General features: G+C 40.2%; 1 protein-coding gene across 5 annotated transcripts in view; it reads right to left on the reverse strand.

Annotated features, from left to right (window-relative positions):
* Positions 1-19,827, reverse strand: part of lins1 (lines homolog 1) — a 50,501-nt gene that overhangs the window by 10,525 nt on the left and 20,149 nt on the right. For 4 of the 5 annotated variants that reach the window (XM_072278367.1, XM_072278369.1, XM_072278365.1 and 1 more), the window contains 3 exons: positions 19,080-19,169; positions 13,796-13,937; positions 6,475-7,089 (listed from right to left, as the gene is read on the reverse strand). In XM_072278367.1, the coding sequence (XP_072134468.1) occupies positions 6,475-7,089; positions 13,796-13,937; positions 19,080-19,169 (847 nt within the window). The remainder of the gene's footprint in view (positions 1-6,474; positions 7,090-13,795; positions 13,938-19,079; positions 19,170-19,827) is intronic. The other variant, XM_072278368.1, reaches the window with a different exon arrangement.

Raw genomic sequence — 19,827 nt, forward strand, 5'->3', positions numbered from 1 at the left:
TGAGATAGCTTGGGATCACCACATTATTTCTTGACTCTGAATTTATGTGTTGTCACTAGGCAGTCTTTGGCTTATACTTGTTCATCACACATCTGTACTTAACAGTAAAAATTATTACATATTAATATAATGCTTGATATGCAACAAGCAGCACAGAAGCATTGGGAGAGTACCTGCATCAGCTGTTGAACAACAACAAAGAACAGCAGGCTTTCAGTCTCCACCTACAATGCCGTGTTTTGATTAAGACATTACAGTACACTGCATTTGAATTTTAGTTTTTTTTTAGGGTTTATGTAAGGTATGAAAACAACCAGTATTGTAGATTTGTTCTGGTGTTAGCTTTTCACTACCTATGCTTTAAAAATTGAATGCAGTTATGTAAGGTATAAAAACTATCATCATAATTGACTTGTTCTGGTACTAGATTTTCCTGATCAGCATACACTTTAAAAATTTAATGCTGTGCCTTTTCTTAAGTTTCTTCCACCAGCCTGCTGAATATTGACAATTACCTTAATTTTCAGTTCATTATGATAAAACTTTGCTTGTTTCATGATCAGCGTACCATTAAGGGGCATACGTTCACTGACACTGACGATACACAATTGAGATCTTATTTTTCACCTTATGCAGTTTTTTTTCTATTTTTCATTAACTTTGGTTTACACATGTGAGGTCACTTCTCAGAACTGTCTATAGTGTGCAGAGACCTGCCCATTGCTTTGGAATCTTCCCTGTCAGTTGTGGAATTTTCCATTTGTGACATCATGTCAGCGCTTAAAATAAACCTGGATTTTGGAGGTTTTCAGATTTTGTAAATTCAAATAAAGAGTACACAACCTGTGCTTATTAGGTGTTGAGTATAATTAACAGAATGAAGGTGGTCAGAAGTTCAAACAATGTTGAGGTGTATGGGCATCAATTTTCACATTTTATGGCTTTTATGAATAAATATTATACACAATAGTTGCAGACATATCAGGCAAAGTTCACAAGGTTGATTCCTATGATAAAGTTATTTTTTATGCACATGTCTGAAAGGGCTGGGATTATACTCGTTGGAGTTTAAGAAAGTGAGAGATAATCTTAATGAAATGTAAAAGATTCTGAGAGGCAACAAACGGTAGATACAAAGTGCATCATTTCATAATAAGGGTCACCCATTTACAACAGATATGACTGAGACCTAGGAATGCTGGGTCTTTGAGATAGCCATCACCAAAGACCTTTGGGAAATTAAGGATTATGAGGCAACAGGTATCAAAGTAGAGATCTAAAGAACAGTTATGATCTTATTGAATGGTGCCGCAGGTTTGAGGGGCTACACAGCGCACTCCTGCTCCTGGTTCCCATGCTCTTATAGAGGTGTCAGCTGTTGTTCGAGAGTTAATCATTTGGTCTCTCTGTTTATTCTGAAATCTTCCACGGAATGTTGTTCCTCACTCTTCTTTCCAAAATAACTTTCCATTAATTTCTTCAATCTTCCTCATCCATGTTTGCCTTCCCTTATTGGTTGCTAACAGCAAGCTTCAGTATTCCATTTCCAATGGTTACATTGGCTAAAAAGAAAAGAAAAATTGACCCTGCACTGGAGTACAGTATTTCAAAACTGATTAATCCAGCCACAAGTAACATACACAAAATTTTGGAGGAACTCAGCAGGCCAAGCAGCATCGATGCAGAGGAATAAACACGTAACATTTTGGACCAAGGCCCTTCATCAGAACGCAATAATCCAATCACAAACCCTTTCTTTAAAGTCTATTGAATTTCCTGCTCATTCTTCTGCCATGTCCACTGAAGTAATTTTCCTTGGCTGAAAATAATATAGTCCTCCTCCCAGCTTTATGGGTTTGTTCAAAATCAAGACTGAATCCATCATTTTGGGCACAAATTCACATCAAAATCTTCAAATCTTCATTCTATTTCTGACTTCTCACACATCTCCAGTGTTATAAATCTCCAAACTTAAACTGACTGATTTTTATATTTGATTTATCTCATGGCTATTTCTGATCTCTGTAAAGTCTGTAGGTTTTCATAAATGGATTTTGGCACAATATTCAAAAAAATATATATTCCAGCCCAATGAACTTTTCAGTAACTGAAGGATCACTATGTTTGTGGAGTTCCGCAGACATAAAAATTTAAATTTCAGTAACATCATAAGACCATAAGACATAGGAGCAGAATAAGGCCATTTGGGTTAGCATGGCTAATTCATTCTCTCTCTCAACCCAATTTTCCTACCTTCCCCCCATAACCTTGAACACCCTTACTAATCAAGAACCTATCAATCTCCACATTAAATATACCCAATGACTTGGCCTCCACAACCGTCTGTGACAATGAATTCCACAGATTCACTACCCTCTGGCTAAAGAAATTCCTTCTCATCTCTGTTCTCAATGGACATCCCTCAAGGCATTTTGTAAATTCCCTCTCTTGGGATGCAGCACCAAACTGATTTTTCCAATCTACCTGCATATTGAAATCCCCCATGTCTATTGTAACATTGACCCTTTCTCACTCTCATTGTAATTTATACCCCACATGCTGTCTACTGTTCGGAGGTCTGCATATAATTCCCATCAGGGTCTTTTCACTCTTTCAGTTTCTTAGCTCTACCTATAAGGATTCTACTTCTTCCGATCCTATGTCATCTCTTTCTCAGGATTTGATTTTGTTTTCTCCCCAAAAGAGCCACCCCATCGCCTCTACCTACTTGTCTGTCCTTTTAATGCAATGTTTATCCTTGGATGTTAAGCTCCCTACTATGACCCTTTTTCAGCCATGACTCAGTGATGCCCACAACATCATACCTGCCAATCTCTTAACTACATTACGTGATCATCGACCTTATTCCGTATACTGCATGCATACAAATATAACACCTTCAATGCTGTATTCATCACCTCTTTCAATTTTGTTCCCATCTTACACTTCAACTCATCCCACTGACTAATTTTGCCCCATCATCTGTCTGGCTTTCCTCACAGTCTCTCCACAAACTGCATCTACATGTACAGTGGTATGCAAAAGTTTGGGCACCCCGGTCAAAATTTCTGTTACTGTGAATAGCTAAGCGAGTAAAAGATGAACTAATTTCCAAAAGGCATAAAGTTAAAGATGGCACATTTCTTTAATATTTTAAGCAAGAAAACTTTTTTATTTCCTTCTTTTACAGTTTCAAAATAACAAAAAAGGAAAAGGGCCTGAAGCAAAAGTTTGGGCACCCTGCATGGCAGTACTTAGTAACACCCCCTTTGGCAAGTATCACAGCTTGTAAACACTTTTTGTAGCCAGCTAAGAGTCTTTCAATTCTTGTTTGGGGGATTTCTGCTCGTTCTTCCTTGCAAAAGCCTTTTGTTCTGTGAGATTCTTGGGCCGTCTTGCACGCACTGCCCTTTTGAGGCCTATCCACAGACTCTTGATGATGTTTAGGTCAGGGGACTGTGAGGGCCATGGCAAAACCTTCAGCTTGCGCCTCTTGAGGTAGTCCATTGTGGATTTTGAGGTGTGTTTAGGATCATTATCCTGTTGTAGAAGCCATCCCCTTTTCATCTCAAGCAACACGCATCAAAGTTGCTGGTGAACGCAGCAGGCCGGGCAGCATCTCTAGGAAGAGGTACAGTCGACGTTTCAGGCCGAGACCCTTCGTCAGGACTAACTGAAGGAAGAGTTAGTAAGAGATTTGAAAGTGGGAGGGAGAGGGGGAGATCCAAAATGATAGAAGACAGGAGGGGGAGGGATGGAGCCAAGAGCTGGACAGGTGATTGGCAAAGGGGATATGAGAGGATCATGGGACAGGAGGTCCGGGAAGAAAGACAAAGGGGGGGGGAACCCAGAGGATGGCAAGGGGTATAGTGAGAGGGACAGAGGGAGAAAAAGGAGAGTGAGAGAAAGAATGTGTGTATAAAAATAAATAACGGATGGAGTACGGGGGAGGTGGGGCATTAGCGTAAGTTAGAGAAGTCAATGTTCATGCCATCAGGTTGGAGGCTACCCAGACGGAATATAAGGTGTTGTTCCTCCAACCTGAGTGTGGCTTCATCTTTACAGTAGAGGAGGCCGTGGATAGACATGTCAGAATGGGAATGGGATGTGGAATTAAAATGTGTGGCCACTGGGAGATCCTGCTTTCTCTGGTGGACAGAGCGTAGGTGTTCAGCAAAGCGGTCTCCCAGTCTGCGTCGGGTCTCGTCAATATATAGAAGGCCACATGGAGAGCACCGAACGCAGTATATCACCCCAGCCGACTCACAGGTGAAGTGTCGCCTCACCTGGAAGGACTGTCTGGGGCCCTGAATGGTGGTAAGGGAGGAAGTGTAAGGGCATGTGTAGCACTTGCTCCGCTTACAAAGATAAGTGCCAGGAGGGAGATCAGTGGGGAGGGATGGGGGGGGAAACGAATGGACAAGGGAGTCGCGTAGGGAGCGATCCCTGTGGAAAGCGGGGGGGGGAGGGAAAGATGTGCTTTGTGGTGGGATCCCGTTGGAGGTGGCGGAAGTTACGGAGAATAATATGTTGGACCCGGAGGCTGGTGGGGTGGTAGGTGAGGACCAACGAAACCCTATTCCTAGTGGGGTGGCAGGAGGATGGAGTGAGAGCAGATGTACGTGAAATGGGGGAGATGCGTTTGAGAGCAGAGTTGATAGTGGAGGAAGGGAAGCCCCTTTCTTTAAAAAAGGAGGATATCTCCCTCATCCTGGAATGAAAAGCCTCATCCTGAGAGCAGATGCGGCGGAGACGGAGGAATTGCCAAAGGGGATGGCATTTTTGCAAGAAACAGGGTAAGAAGAGGAATAGTCCAGATAGCTGTGAGAGTCAGTAGGCTTATAGTAGACATCAGTGGATAAGCTGTCTCCAGAGACAGAGACAGAAAGATCTAGGAAGGGAAGGGAGGTGTTGGAAATGAAAAAGAAAGGGGCTTCCCTTCCTCCATCGACTTCTCTAACTTCCGCTAATGCCCCACCTCCCCCTCGCACCCCATCCGTTATTTATTTTTATACACACATTCTTTCTCTCACTCTCCTTTTTCTCCCTCTGTCCCTCTCACTATACCCCTTGCCCATCCTCTGGGTTCCCCCCCACTTTGTCTTTCTCCCTGGGCCTCCTGTCCCATGATCCTCTCATATCCCCTTTGCCAATCACCTGTCCAGCTCTTGGCTCCATCCCTCCCCCTCCTGTCTTCTCCTATCATTTTGGATCTCCCCCTCCCCCTCTCAAATCTCTTACTAACTCTTCCTTCAGTTATTACTGATGAAGGGTCTCGGCCTGAAACGTCGACTGTACCTCTTCCTAGAGATGCTGCGTTCACCAGCAACTTTGATGTGCGTTGCTTGAATTTCCAGCATCTGCAGAATTCCTGTTGTTTGTTGTTTGCTCTTTTCATCTTTGGCTTTTTTATAGACAGTGTGATGTTTGCCTCCAGAATTTGCTGGTATTTAATTGAGTTCATTCTTCCGTCTATCAGTAAATGTTCCCCGTGCCACTGGCTTCAACACAAGCCCAAAGAATGATCGAACCACCCCCATGCTTAACAGTCGGAGAGGGGTTCTTTTCATGAAATTCTGCACCCTTTTTTCTCCAAACATACCTTTGCTCATTGCGGCCAGAAAGTTTTATTTTAACTTCATCAGTCCACACGACTTGTTTCCAAAACGCATCAGGCTTGTTTAGATATTCCTTTGAACCTTTTGAATAGAACTTTTTGGCCAATATGTACCATGACTTCCAGCTGCTCACCCTCTCCCTTTAATTTCAATTATAATTATAATAAAAACTGTGTGTAGTTATATTTTTGAGGCAACAATTAATTCTTCATAAAAATTCCTTTAACTCTTTAGGCATTGGAACAGATAACCAAGAGCTTGGTTAAAAAGAATGACTGCATCACTACCTCCAATGGAAACTCAAGCACTTTTAAGTACCAAGGGGTGAGTTAGGTCAAGAGGTTTATAAAGGACATTTCCAAATGTAGGACACAGGCACCTAAAAGCTAAGAGCACATCTCTCAGTTGTGGAAAGATTAAAACTGGGGAGTAAAAGGCCAAAATGGGAGGAGCAAGAGGCTAAAGTTGAAAGAGCATGGAAATCATTCGTCATTCTGCAGAAGGTTACAGAGGGGAGAGGCAAGCCCACAGAAGGATTTGAAAATAAAGAGGAATTTAAAACTGAGGTATTACCTACCACCTGACTAGCAAGTTCATTAAGGTACTTTAGGATGTTAATTTTGATTTATTGCACAAATATACTTTGAGTCACTGCTGAGGTACAGGTACACTAATGAAGTACTCACTGCCACTATTTCAAGAAATCTTGAGATCTTTATTTTATCTCTGAATTACAATGATCTATTTTTCATTTATTCTGTGGCATTGTCAGACATCAATACTCAGTAGATGGCATAGATAGTTCTTTCTACTTAAAGTTTCCAATTAATTTACAGAATGAGAGGCTATTCATTACCTTTATCCGTCACTGCACCCACTGAATTCTTCAGATTAGTTTCCATGGCTTTGATCACAATAAGACTTACAGCCCGCAGCATTACCATGTCTGGACCAGGAATAGAATGTTCTACACCAAGTATCTCACTGCCTCCAAAGAAACATGGCCTGGGGCTCACAGGAATCTGCCTCAGCCATCCAGATGTTACAGCTTGAAGCAACATGCAAGATACTCCCAATAAGTCACTGTGTATGTGGCGATCTTGCTGAGACACTGCATGGCAGGGACTGTTAGCATTGTCACTTGCATAGCCAAGAATGCAACTTTTGAGTAGCAAAATTAGCTTTTTCTTGATGAAATATTGAGCAGAAGAAGTGACAAAATCCAGCATAAGTGGGGCATGCAGGTATAACGTTCTTATGCAAGACAGGTTTAGTTCCAACTGGTTTCTAATAGCAACAAAAACGTCAAGAGCCTGTATAACTGCAAACTGGTTGGTTGTGGCAATGCTGTCAATATTGGATCCTGTACAATCTTCACTTGTTTGGCAGGCACCAGAATGTGAGGAAAAGGTGAAGAAATACAAGTTATGGAATACTGAGTCCACCGGCTTGAGGAGTTTCTGCAAAGTACCTGAGAAAATGGAAACATTTCAGAGATTAGAGCGAAGACTGTACATCTTCGAGTATAGTCATGATACACACACAAGGGTTGGGAGTGAAGAGGAACATCGACATTATGATTGATATAAATACTCAGCTGGAATTTGAATCATCCATGGAGAAGGGAATGGAAAAAGATAAAAGGAAAATGGAGTAGTGATTAAAGGGGCTTTGGGTCTTTGACTAACTACATAAACTTCTGGGAGCTCCAGAACAAAATGTTATTTCTCAAGGCTGGCAGATTTCTGTTTGGTTGCTATTTCTTTATAATAAATATCTACAATAAAGCAACAAAACTGCTTGAATGTGGTAAGGACTATTTTGCTCCAAGAATAGCTCTAAATTACAAAACAATGGAAATTGCTACTGAAAATTAAATTTGAAAACTAGCTACTCATATCTACATCTGCTTTCAATTTTTCCACTGTCTCTATTCTACCCTTTTTAATACTTTAACAGTAGGCTTTTATTGACCTATTTTCTCTTTCGGAATCACGTCATTGTTTTTCAACTGAAAGAAAAAGAACATAAAATACAGAAACAGGAGTTGGCCATTCAGCTGTTTAATCCTGTTCTACTATTCAACATATGCATGAGTGATTATCCATTTCATTAATAAGAGAAAATCTGCAGGTGCTGGAAATCTAAGCAACACACACACAAAATGCTTGAGCAAGTCAGCAGGCCAGGCAGCATCTATGGAAAAAAACTCAGTCGAGGGGAAAAAAAACTGACGAATAGATCTGAAAGGTGGAGGGAAGGAAGAGAGAAACACCAGGTGATAGGTGAAACTTGGAGGGTGAGGGATGAAGCAAAGAGCTAGGAACTTGATTCAATGGGGAAGGCAAATGAACAAGGAGTCGCTTAGGGAGTGACCCCCGCAAAAAGCAGTAAGTTGGGGGGAGGGAAAGATGAGTTTGGTGGTGGGATCCAGTTGGTTTCGTCCATTCGTCCTTCCCCACTGATCTCCCTCCTGGCACTTATCTTTGCATGCGGAACAGGTGCTACACCTCCTTCCCCACTACCACTCAGGCCCCAAACAGTCCTTCCAGGTGAGGCGACACTTCACCTGTGAGTCTGTTGGTGTTCGGTGTACTGTGTTCAGTGCTCCCGGTGTGGCCTCCTGGATACCCGTGAGATCCGACATAGATTGGGAGACCGCTTCGCCGAGCATCTACGCTCCATTCGCCAGAACAAGTGGGATCTCCCAGTGGCCACCCATTTTAATTCTACTTCCCATTCCCATTCCAATATGTCCATCCATGGCCTCCTCCACTGTCGTGATAAGGCCACACTTAGATTGGAGGAACAACGCCTTATATTCTGTTTGGGTAGCCTCCAACCTGATGGCATGAACATCGATTTCTCAAACTTGCAGCAATGTCTACCCCCCACCCCTCCCCAGTTCCCATCCACTTTTCCCTCTCTCACATTATCTTTTTGCCTGTCCCTTGCCTCCCTCTGGTGCTCCCCCGCTTTTTCTTTCTTCCCTGGCCTTCAGTCTCTTTCACCAATCAACTTCCTAGCTCTTTGCTTCATCCCTCGCCCTCCAAGTTTCACCTATCGCCTGGTGTTCCTCTCATTCCCTCCCTTCCACCTTTTAAATCTTCTCCTCAGATTTTTTTCTCCAGTCCTCCTGAAGAGTTTTGGCCCGAAACGTCAACTACGCTTTTTTCCATAGACGCTGCCAGGTCTGCTGAGTTCCTCCAGCATTTTATGTGTGTTCATCCATTTCATTAGTATTTTCCAGCTCTCTTCATATCTCTTAATCCTCTAGGTCTACAAATCACTTTCTTTCCTTCTTAAATATAATCAGTGGTTTGATTTCTACAACCTTTTGTGGCAGAAAATTCCTATGTTCATCGCCCCGAGTGTCAGTCCTGAATATTTCACCCGTTATCCTCAGACGCTGGTTTTAGAAATGTTCAAGTTTGTCATCATTCAACCATACACATGTATACAGCTAAATGAAACAACATTCCTCGGGGACCAAAGTACAAAACAAAGCTTATGTATCACATACAACACAATAATATTAATAATTTTAAGAAGTATTTTGTAGATGTACAAGCTGATACAAGTGCAAATACGATATATGACGTATCATTAAATACATAACAGTATGGGTACTACTGGTGCTGTCATAAAAAATGCGTACTGGGTGGCAGCAGGGTATTCAGAAGTCTCACATCTGGGGGGAAGAAACTGCTACTCAGCTTAACAGTCACAATTCTTATTCTGTGGTACTTCTGCCTGATGGTAGGAGGTCAAAGAGATTGTGGGACGGATGGGAGGGGTCCTTGACAATGCTGAATGCAGTGCTTCTGGTGTATGTGCTGTATGGGGGGGGGGGGGGGGAGGAGAGACCCTGATGTGAGAACAGGGCCAGGAGCCTCACTTGCCTCAAACACCTCAGGAATCAGAAGAGGTGCTGCTGTGATATCTCGACTCAAGAGATGGTTTTGAGGGATCAGGTGAGATCATCTGTGATGTGCACTCCAAGAAACTTGGTGCTCCTGACTTTCTCCATGGAGGAGTCATTGATGTACAGTAGGGCGTGGGGCATGATCAGACTGCATCTTCCTGAAGTACACAATTAGCACTTTAGTCTTGCCCATGTTGAGGTTCAAGTTGTGTTTGCACCTGTCCACAAGCTGCTCTACCTCCTCTCTGTATGTCAACTCATCTTTGTCGCTGATGAGGCCAAACACTGGTATGCCATCAGTGAACTTCATGATGTGGTTACAGCTGTGTGCACAGCCACAGGCTCAGCATGCAAGCCTGGAGGGCGCCAGTGTTCAGCATGATGGAGCTAGGGATGTTGCTGTCAACACGGACTGTCTGAATTCTCTCCGTCAAGAAGTTCAAGAAGTTTCAGTTACAAAGAGAGGTGCTGAGACCCGACAAGGACAGTTTAGCCACCACCTTCTGAGGAATGATCGTATTGAATGCCAAACTGAAGGTGATGAACAACATTTTAGCAGAGGAGACACCACTCTCCAGGTGGGACAGGACTGAATAGAGGGCAGAGACTATTTCATTATCAGTGGACCCATCTGTGCGAAATGCAAACTGGTAGGAATCCAATGAAAAAATAATACTAACTTGTTTATAGAACATGTTTCATACAGACGATGTAGTTCAAAGTGTTTTACAAAGGGATAAAGTGCAAATTTGAAAATAAAAGACAAAAAGATGATTGTTAAAAACAAGGTTAAATAAATAGGTTTTGAGCTGGTGTTTAGAAGTGCCAACTGAGTCTGTACCCCTTATAGCTTTATGTATTGAGTTCCACAGCTTAGGAGCGTAGTTCAAAAAAGCTGACCTGCCAATTATCTTTTGAGGGAGATTGTTTAAATTTAAGAAACTGGGGGAAGAAGACCGGAGAGCTCAAGCTGTATTATAAAATGAAAGCTCTTCTCTGATGTACTCCGGCCCAAGGCCATTGAGAGCTTTAAAAGCAAGTGAAAGAACTTTAAAATCAAATCTAAAAGAAATAGGAAGCCAATGCAGCGTAGCTAGAACAGAAGTGATATGCTCTCTCATCCTGGTTTTAGTTAAATGCCTAGCAGCTGTGTTCTGAATTAGTTGAACTTTGTCAACAGATTGCTAGAGTCCAGTAAAAAGTGTATTGCAGTAATCTATCTATTTCATATAAAAGTGTGAAATAGTTTTTACCATCATTACGTTACTGAAATTGAAGTACCATTTATAGTAATATTTCTTAAGTGTAGAAATGCTGCCCTGGTTACTTTTTTAAGTGGGATTTATAATTCAAATCTGTTATAAGGATAACACATTGAAAAAGATAATAGAGGGAAAACAGGATTTAATACAGTTTGTGACCAGCTGCTCAAAGCACTTCATTATTATTGAGGTCAGTCCCACTGGATGGTAGTCATTAAGGCAGGTTACTGTTGTAATGTGAAGTGTATCTGCCCACTCACTTATATGTAAGTTTTCTAAATTGCCTTGAAGCCCCTTGCATATTTCTCACAACCACACCCAATATCAGGCCATCAGCAAAATAAGAAATACGGCATTTCGTAAATTGACTTATTGTTGCCACATGTACTGAGATACAGAGTGAAACATTGTTTTGCATGCTATCTGTACAGATTATTTCATTACATCACAACCCAGAGGTAGTACAAGGGACAGCAAGAACAGAATACAGAATAAAATGCAACAATTACAGAGAAAGTATCGTGCAGGTAGACAATAAAGCAGAAAGTCACAAGGAGGACTACTGAGGTCAAGAGTCAATCTTATCATACTATGGCACCGTCATTCAAGTCACAGATAAATCTTGTGAAAAGCACTGATTCTTGCACAGCACCCACAGTTGTTGCCCGTCACCTCACAAAAACAAATCCTTCTCTTTACCCTGTAGTAAAATAACTTTCAATACGTTATCCCCCAATTCTATTAATTTTGCATACTAACAAATCTGATAGTTCACCTAATGTTTGAATATGGCTGTACCTGGTACATAGCTCCCGACGGAACATAAACAGAGCTTATCTCCTGTATTCAATTCAGTGATTTATGAAGGATATGATAGGTTTCATGGGAATTAATTACATTTATAGTAATTATTCTTTAATTTTGGATGCAGAGAATAATTTGCAAAATCATCAAGGGTATAATTTATTATATTGACATATTTATGTTCAAAAAGAATTACTTTAAGTCTGGTAGTACTGTATATCTAGAATAACTTGTTTATTGTGATCCAGTGATTAAGTACAGACCTACACATTATTCTTAAAAGTTAAGCCAGACTGACCTGAAGGGAAGTTTGGTGAGGCTCTTAATTTTATGATTATTATGCCAATCACAGTATTCCCTGCTGATATTACAGGCATTAAAGATACACCACCAAAAAACTTTTCTGTTGACAGAGCCTGTCTAGTAAGTTTACAATGCAATTTAACATGAACATTGTGACGCTGCAAGCATTGCTGTAAAAACAAATGATAGATACAATAGATTTTGGAATTCAATTATTCAGTTCTTATTTTCGGTTCAGTTAAATTTACTTACAATTCAGCTTCAGTAAGATGCATCATTCTATGGTACATACAGGCACAATTAAATTAGCCACATTGACGGGGAGGGCATGATTTGATACATCTCTGCTTGAGTCCACAAGCTACATTGTGAAGCTATTCATTGATCTGAAATCTGCTTGCCCTTATTACAGAGGAATATACATACAAGACCCCTGCCACTTGGCAGACGTGATGATAAAGGCTTAATGGATTTTGTCATTCATTCTGGTGCTGTATTCAAAGATACACAAGAGGTTTAGAAAGACTGTTTTGCAATTCACCAGGAAGTGGTTTTCTCATTGAAAAGTTATTCCATCAGCCAGTGCGCCTCATTGATTTTCTTTTACTAGGGCTGTGTGCTGCTTGGTTAAATACAGATTGATTCACAAAATTTTGCTGAGCAATTGTATTTCTTTAGTGACATCACACAATAAACTTCAACAAAAACTTTATTTTTCATTTATTTAATCATGCATATGTGAAATTTTGTACCCCTATTTTCTTTTGTGACTTCACCTTTTATCCACTCTAACACCACTGATAGAAACATAGAAAACCTACAGCACAATACAGGCCCTTCGGCCCATAATGCTGTGCCGAACATGTACTTACTTTAGAAATTACCTAGGGTTACCCGTAGCCCTCTAATTATCTAAGCTCCATGTACCAATCCAGGAGTCTCTTAAAAGACCCTATTGTATCCGCCTCCACCACCATCACTGGTAGCCCATTCCACGCTCTCGCTACTCTCTGCGTAAAAAACTTACCCGACATCTCCTTTGTACCTACTTCCAAGCACCTTAAAATTGTGCCTTCTCGTGTTAGCCATTTCAGCCCTGATAAGGGCTTCATAAATAAAAATAGGAGTCAATGTCTGACTGTAGGTCCGACAATAGTCTATAGCCAGACTTCGAATGGTGCTTTCTCAAAATGCGCAATCTCCATTTATTGTAGAGTGGAGCTTTTTAGGGAAATAAACTGATCTTTTCACATAGAGCTTCAGGGGTGGTGCTTGGTTTTTACTCTTCTGAAAAATTAGATATATTTGATTCGTGCTATCAGATTTGTGATGAAACTCTATCCACCAGCCTAGGTAAGTAAAGTTCTAACTACACTCAAACTCAACTGCATCGAGGACACAGGTCTCCTTGGTGGCACTATATCCATCTCAACATTCATTCCCTCCACCACACCGCCTCCCCCCCCCCACCGTGCAGGAATGATCTAAAAATGCACTGTAGTTACTCAGCCTCACAACTTCAACAGCAGCTCTCAAATTTGTGAGCTCTACCACAAAGAAAAATAGTGTACTAAAATGAATGAATGAGATTATCAATTCCCTAATCCAGCAGATTTCACTACAACAAACACCATCCTAATTTAGAAATTCATTGCTTTTTCTTCATCATGCTGGGTGCTGGAACCCCTCAGTAACAGCACGTGGGAGCACTCTCACCAGAAAGACTTCAGTGGTTCTATGTGACTCAACATCACCATCCCAAGGACATCTATTGATGCCAATTACATCCAAAAATTATCAATAAAAACAGTGAAAATTTAAATATAAAATATACACTATCTACTAGATGTTAATTCTGGATGTTGCCACGAGGATTTACTAACCTGTCTTGTCCAGGGATTTTCCTTTTAAAATTTCTTTCATTACCACCGTAATTGTTTGAATCCAATGAGCTGATTGTCGACTTCCTTGCTTTTTTGACAGAATGTCCAGGCAGCTGTTCATCCAACTATCAATGGATAACTCCTAAAAACATTTTTAAAAATTAATCCTATTGTTAATAGTAGCTAACAAAATATTACCTATTTAGCGAAAGAGTGCTTAATAACTAGGATGCATTTTATTGAAGATGTTTGTATTTGTCAACAAATGTCCCTTCCTTGTTGTCATCTTCAGATCATTTAGCTGGAATCAGACAAATATCAAATGGACTGAAAGGAATAAATAAACAGAACATTGGACTTGTGGCCTAAAGTCTTCTACAGCAGGAACGTTTTTTTTAAATGAAGAAATGATGATGCAACAGAGGTTCACCAGAATGGAACACTGCACAGCAGCAAGGCCAGACCCATACTTCTCCATCTTAAGTGAAGCTGCAACAATAAAACATGTCATTCTTTCCTGAAGTGATAGTGTTAAGGCATATTCTGGAGTTAGGGTATGTAGCAAATATTACCTTCAATAACCATTTTTCAGACCTGAATATAGATTGTGGATTGAATTCAAAATGTAGCTCAAAACAGTGAATAACAGACCAGAAAACACACATTTAACTGGCATATATCTGCATATGCATGAATGCAATCAACACCCCATTGCATTAATAGGACGCAGACACCATAGTAATTAACACTCATTTTGGGTGTGTTGATGGGAAGATACAGGCATTTGAAAACTACATGTAACTCAAAAGAAGAATTATGGGGGTATTGTAACTATAGAAATTGTCCGTTATCTTTGTTCTTTAACATATAAAAATGTGCTGTAATATTGGGTTGAGGAATTTCTGTTTTTGTCTCTCTCTGTCACTCTCATGACTCCAAAGGCTGTCAGTTTGTATGTGTCCCAAATAAAGACTCTTATAACTTTGATATCTACAAACTGTGTCTTTCTGGTGACTCTATTCACGTTAAAACAACAGTGACCCACCAAACTTAACGGTTAGCCTTGTAATTAGTTTCACAATTCGATACACAAGTCCATTCAGGAAATACAACTGTGCAACAAGGTGATCCGTTTAACTAGCCTGATGAAACCATTGACAATATTGTAAACTTTTATGGTTACAATATAATAAGTATATTTTCTACAGTGTGATAAATAGTGTACGAGTTTTTAGGCTGTACCATACAACAGACAACGAATTAATCCAGGTGCATTCAATCTGGGTCATTCCTTACACAGTGACTTTGTAGCCCAGAAAGATAAAACATAAGTTTATTTTTGCCACAATAAATTTATTTTGACCCACTCGGCATTGCTCCGTCAAAAGTTTTGGCAACAGTTGCTTGATTCCTGCACCTTAACGAAGGTAAGCTCATAAAAGTAGAAATATGAAATTTGAGTAGCACAATAAACTTATGATAATTTGAAACAGAATTCTTTTCAGAAAAGAACAGCAGGCACTGATATTGAATAAGTGTATTTGTATGCATGTACAGTACCTGTTGAGAAATGAACAATTCTTATATAATTGTGGTGATTAGTTTTTACACCACTTGTGCCTGGTATCTGCAGCTGTTGTTTTAATTGAGGACAGACTGTTTTAATACAGAGCAGTTTGCATAGATGTGCCCTACTGCTTTCAAAGCCAATCACTGCCTTTAAGGTTGAAAGCTGGTTCTTGCTACTACCAATATTTTCTATATTAACTATGTACTCTTGGACCATGGCTTCCTGCTCCCTAACACAGTCCCCACATTCAAGTCACTTAGAGAAACCTCAAAGCAAGAAGTCTAGTACTGAGCCCTGGATCACTACATGATTTTTAGCACTCTAGTCATTAAAATATCCAGTGGCCATTGCTGTTCTACGAATGTTTAGTCCAACTTGGCATTTTTCCTTGGAATTCACAGCTTTTATCTTTTTAATCTATCTTATAGAACTTGACCAAAATCCTCAGTAAAATCCATATATACCACATCAAATGTTTTAGCTTTATCAACACAATATATCTTCTCTCAAAACATACATATTTCAGTAAAAAGCCAAAATACACAACCAATATGTTGGAGAGTTTGGTCAGGGTGTGAGATGGAGTGACTGGCAGGGGAGGTGGTAGATAATGGTAAAGATTTGAGTATAATTATGGAATAATAATGTTGGTAGTTTAAAAGACAAATGAACCAGATTTGATTAGAGAGCTCAGGAGGCAGTGATCATAATATGATAGAATTCACCCTGCGGTTTAAGAAGATTTAGCTAAAATCAGATGTATCAGCATTACAGTGGAGTAAAGGGAAATACAGAGGCATGAGAGAGGACCTGGCCAAAGTTGATTGGAAGGGGGACACTAGCAGGAATGATGGCGGAACACCAACAGCTGGCACTTCTGAGATCAATTCAGAAGGTGCAGGATAGGTTCATCCCAAAGAAGAAACAGTATTCTAAAGTGAGGATGCGGCAATCGTGGCTGACAAGGGAAATCAAAAATAACATAAAAACAAAAGAGAGGGCATACAATATAGGAAAAATTAGTGGGAAGCCAGAGGAAAACTAAATGAAGGCAACTAAAAGAAGCCATAAGGTGAGAAAAAAAGAAATATGAAGGCAAGCTAGCCAATAAATTTAAAAGATGGTACCAAAGCATTATTCAGATATATAAAGAGTAAAAAGGAGGTGCAAGTATATATTGAACCACTGGAAAATGACCCTGGAGAGGTTGAGAGACAAAGAAATGGAGGATGAATTGAAGAAATATTTTGTAACAGTCTTCACTGTGGAAGACACCAGCAGTTTGCCAGAAATTCAAGAGTGTCAGGGGGCAGAAGTGAGTGTAGCTGCCATTACTAAGGGAAAGGTGCTTAGGAAGCTGAAAGGTCTGAAGGTAAATAGGTCACTTGGACCAGACGGACTACACCCCAGTGTTCTGAAAAAGGTACCTGAAGAGATTGTGGAGGCATTAGTAATCATCTTTCAAGAATTGCTAGGTTCTGGAGGACTGGAAAATTTCAAGCGTCACTCCACTCTTTAAGAAGGGAGGGAGACTAAAGATTATAGGTCAGTTATCCTGATTTCAGAGGTTGGTAGGATGTTGGAATCCACTGTTAACGATGAGTGTTCGAGGTACTTGTAGGCACACGATAAAATAAGCCGAAGTCAGCATGGTTTCCTCAGGGAAAATCTTGCCTGACAAATCTTTGGGAATTCTTTGAGAAAATAACAGGCAGGATGGTCAAAGGAGAGTCAGCAGATGTTTACTTGGATTTTCAAAAGGCCTTTGATAAGTTGCTGCACATGAGGCTGCTAAACAAGGTAAGAGCCTATGGCATACCAGAAAGGATACTAGTATGGACAGAAGATTGGCTGGCTGGCTGGAGGAAAAGAGTGGGAATAAAGGAGGCCCTTTCTGTGTTGGCAGCTGGTGACTACTGATGTTCTGCAGGGGTCAGTGTTTGGACTGCTTCTTTTCACGTTATATGTCAAACTATAATACTTAACAACTCACATTCTCCTTGAAATTGCTTTATAAGGCATTGGTGAGATCGCACTTGGAGAATTGTGAGCAATTTTGGGCCCCTAATCTAAAAAAAGATATGCTGGTATTAGCGAGGGTCCAGAGGAGGTTCACGAGAATGATCCCTGGAATTAAAGGGTTAGAAGCGGTTGATGGCTCGGCACCTGTACTCACTGGGGTTTAGAAGATTGAGAGGGCAGGATCTCACTAAAACCTATCAAATATTGAGTGGACATGGAGAGTCTAGGATTAGCAGGTACAGCCTCAGAAGTAAAGGACGTCCCTTTGGAACAGAGATGAGGAGCAAATATTTTTTGGCCAGAAGGTGGTGAATCAATGGAGTTCTCTGCTACAGGTGGCTGTGGAGGCCAAGTCATTGGGTATACTTAAAGTGGAAGTTATTGACTTCTTGATCTTGGTTCTTGTTACTAAGGGCGTCAAAGGTTAAAGGGAGAAGGCAGGAGAATGGGGTTGAGCGGGATAATAAATCGGCCATGATGGAATTACAGAACAGACTCATGGACCAAATGGCCTAATTCTACTTCTACGTCTTATGGCTAATAAGTCCACTGTTGACCACATGGCATTATAAATATTTGAACTATAATTACAGGACAGATCTAGTTTTCCCGAAAATACTAATGGAGGGCTTAAAGTCAACTTACCAAGAGGTTTTGCACCTGGGGATATCAGTACAAATCACTTACTCTATGATAACATCATGTGGTGAGGAGACAGACTGGAGGAGAGGCAAGAGAGTTCATAACATGGCCGACCTGATCACATCCAAGATATCAGTGTTGTTGAAAGTAAGGATGAAAGATCCTGGCTACAGGAATATGTCAATGGACTTGTTAGGTGGGAACAGAAGTGGCAAATGGAATTTATTCTGGTGAGAAGTGAGGCAGTGCATATTTGGAGATTCCCGGAGATAGCAGAGCAGGTCAATAGACTGGTTAAGAAGCCATTAAGCCTACTTGGCTGAGGTACAGAATACAAGAACAAGAACATTTCGCTAAAACTATATAAAACATTAGTTAGACTGGAATAAGAATACCAAGTACATTTCTGCTAAAGCAACTTATAAAGGTGGGGCTGGAAATGTTTGATTATAAGAAGAAACCATTTAATGTGCAATTATTTTCTTTGCAACAGAGGAGTCTGGAGATTTAATTTATTGAATGAAATGCCTGGACAGGTCAAAGAGCAATGGCCTATTTCCTTTAGCTGGGTAACAAGAAATAAACTAATTAGATGGATTAAAAGAAAGGTAAGAAGATACTTAGTCAAAGAATGGTCAGGATCTGAATATCTTGCCCAAAAGGCTTGTGATGCAGAAGCGCTAACTACATTGTAAAAATTCCCTGGATGAGCACTTGATAAACTGTAACTGCAAGGCTTTGTCCCAAGAGATAGAATGGGCTGAATGGCCTCCTTCTGAGCCAAAAATTTCTATGAATTTATTATTCTAAACATTTCAAACAATAATGTGTTCATTCTGGTTGCCTTGCAGTGTTCAATTTTCAAAATCTTAACCATGACAACCTGAGGACTAAATTTAAAAGACTCTCCTTAGTGAGAGGAAACTGAGCGTGTCCAGGCTATGAGTATTTCAACCAGAGTACTATTACACAATTCTACTTAAAACAACACCACATCAGCCATATCTTGTGGTAAAATGCTTTTGCCATTATAAGTTTATTTATACTCACCGTGAAAAGAATCTGAACCAGAATCAAAGATGCAACACATTTCGTTGCCATATGAGACAACAACTTATCCTGGCAGTCAAACAAGAGAGCCTAGGGAAAGAATGCATCATGTATAATGCAAAATGTTCAGAATGCAACAACTAATAAAAATAACATTATGCAAATATTGTATTCAGACTCTTTCTATATCATTCTGACATTTTGTTTTGTTCTGATTATATGCATAATTAATTATGTAATGAATACTTGACCTTTAAGGGATAATTTTTCCATTTAATTCTCTCTCATCTCCCTGATTTTTATTTGGACCTAATCTTCTTGTAAGAATTTAGATTGATAAGAAGGAGTTTCTTAAGAGAATAAGTCTCAGGCATCTGGTAGTGAAGACCTGGGTATGGAAAAACAATGGTATACGCCATGCAGTACCCTAGATTTTAGTACTTGTGAATTATGATGACTGCTTTAAGGAGATTTATATATATATAAAATTAGTAATGTAAAAGTGTAAAAGAGAACAAAAAAAGGAATAAAATAGTGGAATAAAATAGTGCGGTAGTGTACATGGGTTCATCGTCCATTTAGAAATCTGATAGCAGCGGGGAAGAAGCTATTCCGAAAAACATCATGAGTTTTCAGGCTCCTGTATCTTTCCCTTGATGGTAGCAATGAGAAGAGGGCATTTCCTGGGTGTTGGGGTCCTTAATGACAGATGCTGCCTTTTTGTGGTGTCATCTTTTGTAAGTGTCCT

The sequence above is a fragment of the Mobula birostris genome, chromosome 14 (assembly GCF_030028105.1).
Source record: "Mobula birostris isolate sMobBir1 chromosome 14, sMobBir1.hap1, whole genome shotgun sequence".
Classification (NCBI taxonomy): Eukaryota; Metazoa; Chordata; class Chondrichthyes; order Myliobatiformes; family Myliobatidae; genus Mobula; species Mobula birostris.